Genomic DNA, 6,374 nt, shown 5'->3' on the forward strand with positions numbered 1-6,374 from the left:
AGTTTTGCAGTTTTAGGTTACGAGTGGATGCCATGTTGTGTACCAGACCTGTTGATCTAATTTCACATGTGATTTATAAAATATTAATAATGATAATTCAGTGAAAATTCACTCAAAACTACTGTTTTAGTATTTTGCTTTCAATTTTTTTTTAAAAAAATTAAAATTGGCAATTTACCAAATGTCACATTTAAAGTTGTGACATTCTTAAAACTCACATATAACGTTTAGTTTTTTTTTTCTGAAGGCTTATTTATTTTTCATTTGACTCTTCCTGTCGGGTATTAATTTTGGTTCTTTTTATCTAAGAATAAATATATATTTTTTAATCACAAACAAATTATTATTATTAACTGTGACAATTCCTCTTTTCTTACATTTTAGTTATGACAATAAACTTCAATAACTATTATAATTTGATTCTTTTTATTCTTTGAAAAAGACCTTTTTCTTTTTTTTTTTCCTTTTAAAAAATTAACGCATCGTTCCAATTTGCATTTATTAGCTTATCTCCTAAATAAATTAATACCCGGAATAATTTTAATAAAAAAAATTAAACAATGCAGAAATAAACAAATAATCCATTTTGCAAGTAATTAATGATGCAAATAAATATAATAAATACACTTGGCAACCTCTTTTTAACTTTAGGTTGTGCCCGATTTTGCAAGCGACTCGATCGAATTAATTGCCACTTTTAGGATCAACTACTATTCACATCCGACTAGCTATTACACCAATTTCATTCAGTCACTAAACACGGTGGCACAAATATAAATACGCTCATCTCCAGTACTCACATTAATCTGTCCCAGGATCAATATGGAGGAGGTAAATCACGGACAGCTACTAGTCTTTGAAATAATGACTAACATATAAGGGAGGATTTATCTCGATTTTGCCGAGATTCGAACCCCAGACCTTATGATGACAACATTTCATGCGCTAGCCACTAAACCCATCCGAAGGGACCATTAGATCACTAACCACGATTTTCCATTAATTGAACCTTTTAGCAATCAATCAATCATGAACAAAAATTCTCTCAAAATAAAAAAAAAGTTTTCAAAGTTGATCTGCGATACTCATTTTGAAAAAAAAACATAGAAGGAGGCCTTAGTTTGTAGAAAAACATAGAAGTCAAGTCGTGCCAAGTTTCATTGTGTTCAAGTTTATTTGATAAGATAATTGAATCAAGCCAAGTCGAGCGTAAAATGAACTAAACCATTGAAATCATTGTTCAAGTTTGAATTGGTTCCTCTTTTATGAGCTTGAGCTTGGTTCAAATTTGATTTGAGCTTGATTTATTTAAATGCTATCGAGCTCTTGATATTTTAATTTTTTTTATATTTTAAACTTGTTTGATTAATTATTATCTTGATAGTATAAACTTATTTGTTCATTTTAAAAGTTTTTTTTTATTTAGTATGTGGATAAATGCATAATTTTGTTTATGAATATTAATTTTATTTTAAAAGTTAAACTTATTTTTTTTGTTTATGAACATAATTTTAATTTGTTCATGAATATTAAGATAAATGTATATGTGTTCAACTTTATTCGTTTAGTTTAACAAGTTATTTAAATTTATTCGTTTAATTAATCTTGTGTATATTGAATGAACATAATCAAATTGTTGTTGGATAGGATAGCGAATAAAATAAGGAGAAAAATCATTGTTTGCTAAAAAAAACTAAAACTTTATTAATAATTGAGGAATGGATCCTCATACAACCGAACAATGTTTATATATATAGACTCTAAACTTTAAGACAAAGAAAAAAAAAATCTTAATATATGGATCTCAATTCTAATAGGGTAGAAAAAGAAAAGAGATCTTTCTATAAAAAAAATCTTGATAAAAATAAAAATTAATAAAATAGGATTTTTTAGACTAACTATGATTCATAATTACTAGGAATATTAAAAATATCCTAAATATCATAAAAATAAAAATTACTAAAAATAGTAATAAAATCTTCGGATGCTCGGATGAAAACCTAAATAGTGGAATTTGGGTTTGAAAATTAATGTTATGATTACCCCAGTAATTAGTGTAGATTTTTAAATTATACACACATAGTAATAAAGTTTAATTCCGAGTCTAAAAATAAAAGTTATGATCGTTTGAAATTTAAACAATCATGTTAAATTGATCTTGTATCATAAATTTTTAATAGTTGAATATTAAATTTATTCACGGGATTCATTTCATTTACTTCTCTACAATTTAGGTTAAACTTTATATAGACAAAAAAAAAAATGACACTTAGAATGAAACATAGCATGTATCATGTTCTTGATACTTTTCGTATGTAATCTCAAGAAGAAAAGGAACAAGCAAATGCATGCTTTCATGTTACTACAATAATAGATGGTTGTGCATCTAATATTAACTTGAAACCTAAGGTTTGACAGGCGGTCTGAAAGAGAAGGATGTAAAGTGTTTTTTATCCAAATAAGCCCTTAATTTATTAAAAAAATAATTAATCGGGTTAGATAATATCGAGTTTGGGGTGACTGATCCGATTCCACAGAAATTTTTTATCGGCCATCAAAATAAATCGGAATACACTTACAGTGGATAGCCAAGAATCTAGTATCCTTTAATTACGTATTTTATTTGAAGTAAATTTTTTTATAAATTCGAAACCCTTAATTTATTAGAAGCATATATATATTCATCCATAAATTTTTTTTTTGACCATTTGATCATTTAATGGCACTCTACGTCTTTGACCAATTTTGACCGTGCTTTGAGAAATTAAATTTTCAATGATTGGGGGATTAAATGAGCAAATATTCACTTTGACCCACAATTTTGTACCGCCTGTCGATTGGAAATTACTCAATTAGACCCCTGTTAACTTATTATTTTAAAAAATTCCTTGCATATTTTTTAGTAGCGGTGGAAATTTAAATAGAATTCTTAAGGGCCGGCAAATAGTGTCCGATTAAAATACTCAATAGTGTACTTGCCTGCCTGCCATCCAGCTCATCATCCAGAAACCGGGACCCACCCAGCCAGCAGAGGAACCCGGAAAGCAGCGGCGAAAGAAGGTAGGTGATTCGCCCCAGTTTCCCTTACCTTTGGAAATTTGTATGTCACCCTCATAAGTTTAGCTAATTCTGAAATGGACCCCTCTAAAGTTTATCTGATGATCTCAAGGGTGTTTGAGAAAATATAATAACATTTAGTAGGTGGAATGAAGTTGTCCCCGTCCCTACCACTGTGTGTGATTTCGATTGCAGCCCCATAAATCATGTGACGTCAAGAGTGCTCTGGTGTCTTCTTCGCCGATCACGCCGATCCGCCGCCGTGAGCTTCCGCCGCAGTCGCCGCCAGCATCACCACCTAGAGAAACGCGAGTAGGAGGCTAGGCGGCCATGTCGGTGGCTTGCGGGCTGGAGTGCGTCGTCTGTTTGGGCTGCTCACGCTGGGCTTGGAAGCGCCTCACCTACGTGGGCGCCTACGACAGCGAGACCTGGCCACCGGCCTCCTCCGAGGAGATCGAGCCCATTCCTCGCATTTGCCGCGCCATCCTTGCCGTATACGAGGAGGATCTTTCCCACCCCCTCTATGCCCCCGCCGGCGGCTACCGGATGGATCCCGCTGACGTCGTCAAGCGTGTGCCGTACGACAAGATCCCCGACGGACGGTGCCCGCCCTATCTCATCTACGTCGACCGCGAGCACAAGGAGGTCATCCTCGCCGTCCGCGGCCTCAACCTCGTCCGCGAGGGCGACTACAAGGTGCTCCTCGACAACCGCCTTGGGCAGCAGATGTTCGACGGGGGCTACGTCCACCACGGGCTCCTCCAGGCTGCCACCTGGCTCCTAAACCGCGAGTCCGACACCCTCCGCCGCCTCCTGCGCGAGCTCGGCCCCCAGTACAATCTCGTCTTCGCCGGCCACTCACTCGGCTCCGGCATCGTCGCCCTCATGACCATCATCGTGGTCAACCACCTCGACCGCTTTGGGGGTATCTCCAGGAGCCAAATTCGATGCTACGCCCTCGCCCCTGCTCGCTGTATGTCGCTCAACCTCGCTGTCAAGTATGCCGATGTCATCAACTCCGTCATCCTCCAGGCTAGTGTTTGTCTCTGGTGCTTGTCTTACTTCTTCAACTGTTTTCTCCTTTCCCAATTATCAATTAAATCAGTCGTTCTATTTTGATTTCTCGTTCTAATAGTGAAGTGACTCTATTCTTGCAATTGGTGATTTGGTAGTAATAGCTATTGAAGTTTCATGAAACATGATTTCACGATTTTGGGAGTTGAATATATATATATTTTTTCTGTGTGTGCATTAAGAAAGTTCAGAGAATTGCAGTATGTTCTTCGATTGATTTGTATCATTGGCTCACATTGTGTCAGTCATCATAGTACATTATGGGTTATCGAAACAACTTGTGGTTGAAACTATTATCCATGTAGTTGAACTTGTGCTCATCTTACTCCTTCAACTGTTTTCTCCTTTCCCAATTAACAATTGAACCAGTCGTTCAATTTTGATTTCGCTTAGTGCTCCCAATTGCTCTAATCGTTCTAATATCGAAGTGATTCTATCTCTTGCAATTGGTGATTTGGTGGTAATAGCTATTGAAGTTTCTTGAAACATGATTTCACGATTTTGGGAGTTGAAGATGTCTTTGTTGTGTGTGTGCATTAAGAAAGTTCAGAGAATTGCAGTATGTTCTTCAATTGATTTGTATCATTGGCTCACATGATGTCAGTCATCATAGTACATTATGGGTTATGGAAACAAATCAACAATTGAATCAGTTGTTCAATTTTGATTTCATGTAGTGCTTTAATCGTTATAATATTGAAGTGATTCTATTTCTTGCAATTGGTGATTTGGTGGTAATAGCTATTGAAATTTCTTGAAACATGATTTCACGATTTTGGGAGTGAAGATATCTTTTTGCTGTGTGTGCATTCAGAAAGTTCAGAGAATTTCAGTATGTTCTTCAATTGATTCGTATCATTGGCTCACATGATGTCAGTCATCATAGTACATTATGGTTATGGAAACAACTTGCGGTTGAAACTATTATCCGTGTAGTCAAACTAATACTATCTTATTTTTAAATTTGTTTTCTAGTTTTAATTTCTTTCTTTCATCATCTTAAATAGATAAATTGCACCTATTTTACAATCCTTCCTCTCTTTCAACACCTGCTATGTGTAGACAAATTGTAGCATCTAAAAAACTACTCTTGTTGCGATATAATGTCTTCCAGGATGATTTTTTACCAAGGACAGCAACACCATTGGAGTATATCTTTAGTTCTATATTCTGGTGAGTATCATTTGCTTATTGTCTAAAGTTTCTGTTTCTTTTTAACTTGGTGTTCTTAACTTGGACAGCTTGCCCTGCTTGCTCTTTTTAATTTGCATGAGAGATACATTTATTCCAGAAAAGAGAAAACTTAACGATCCGAGGAGGCTTTATGCTCCTGGTCGGATGTATCATATCGTGGAGAGAAAGTTTTGCAGGTACTAGATCATTTGTATTTCACAGAAATGATTTCATTCGATTTCATACTTGAATCAGATTGTGAAACAATTCTATATGCTGACACAAACGTATTCCATTTTATTGATACGAGGAACACTTTCGTCTTTTAAACATACCAATAAGAAATTCAGTAGTTTGAGATCTAGAACAGTTTATTTTAAACTTTCCTAGACTGTTGCAACATTTGTTCGATACCATGAACCTTACACCTAGGCAGGACTAACTTCCATGATATTACTGGTTGCAGATGTGGAAGGTATCCTCCTGTCGTAAAAACTGCTATTCCTGTCGAAGGAAGATTCGAACACATTGTGCTATCATGCAGTGCCACATCCGACCACGGAATTGTATGGATTGAACGCGAAGCTCAAAAGGCCTTGGATGTAAGATACTCCTCGACTCATCCTTCGTAGTTAACCAACTGGTGTATCTCCAACTTTCAAATCGAAGATGGTTTTTTAACAGTTGTTGAAGGAGGAGCCCACCTCGCCGCCGCCTCAGCAGCAAATGAGTAGGAAACAGAGCCTTGAAATGGAACACAAGGATGCACTGGAAAGGGCAGTGAGCTTAAACATAGCGCATGCTCTAGCAACAACTGAAGAGGTTAGTGCAACCGGAGAGGATAGCAAATCCAGCATCGACGCGGCTGCTCCCGAGGTACTGCAGGATCCAACACTACCATCCATCAGTTCTAAGTCGAGTGGAAGGACAAACTGGGATGAATTGGTAGATAGGCTATTTACGAGAAACGAATCGGGGCACCTGGTTTTGAAGAAAGAGGTACTAAACATAGATGATGGCACTTAGAATCGCTATTAAAGTTTCAACATCTATTTCGGCTTTCTTCGGTT

General features: G+C 36.4%; 1 protein-coding gene across 1 annotated transcript; it reads left to right on the plus strand.

Moving 5' to 3' along the window:
• The first annotated feature begins 3,264 nt into the window (after positions 1-3,264).
• On the plus strand, positions 3,265-6,374 carry LOC122024125. The gene is made up of 5 exons (XM_042582675.1): positions 3,265-4,089; positions 5,246-5,304; positions 5,373-5,501; positions 5,771-5,906; positions 5,989-6,374. Exons 1-5 carry the CDS (start codon positions 3,388-3,390, stop codon positions 6,328-6,330), a joined length of 1,368 nt encoding a protein of 455 aa, XP_042438609.1. The 5' UTR covers positions 3,265-3,387; the 3' UTR covers positions 6,331-6,374.

Source organism: Zingiber officinale, chromosome 9B (genome assembly GCF_018446385.1).
Source record: "Zingiber officinale cultivar Zhangliang chromosome 9B, Zo_v1.1, whole genome shotgun sequence".
NCBI lineage: Eukaryota > Viridiplantae > Streptophyta > Magnoliopsida > Zingiberales > Zingiberaceae > Zingiber > Zingiber officinale.

Coding starts and splice junctions, on each gene's coding strand:
- LOC122024125 (XM_042582675.1), top strand. CDS start 3,388: ATGTCGGTGGCTTGCGGGCTGGAGTGCGTCGTCTGTTTGGGCTGCTCA. Junction 4,090..5,245: donor TCAACTCCGTCATCCTCCAG/GCTAGTGTTTGT, acceptor AATGTCTTCCAG/GATGATTTTTTACCAAGGAC. Junction 5,502..5,770: donor GTGGAGAGAAAGTTTTGCAG/GTACTAGATCAT, acceptor TACTGGTTGCAG/ATGTGGAAGGTATCCTCCTG.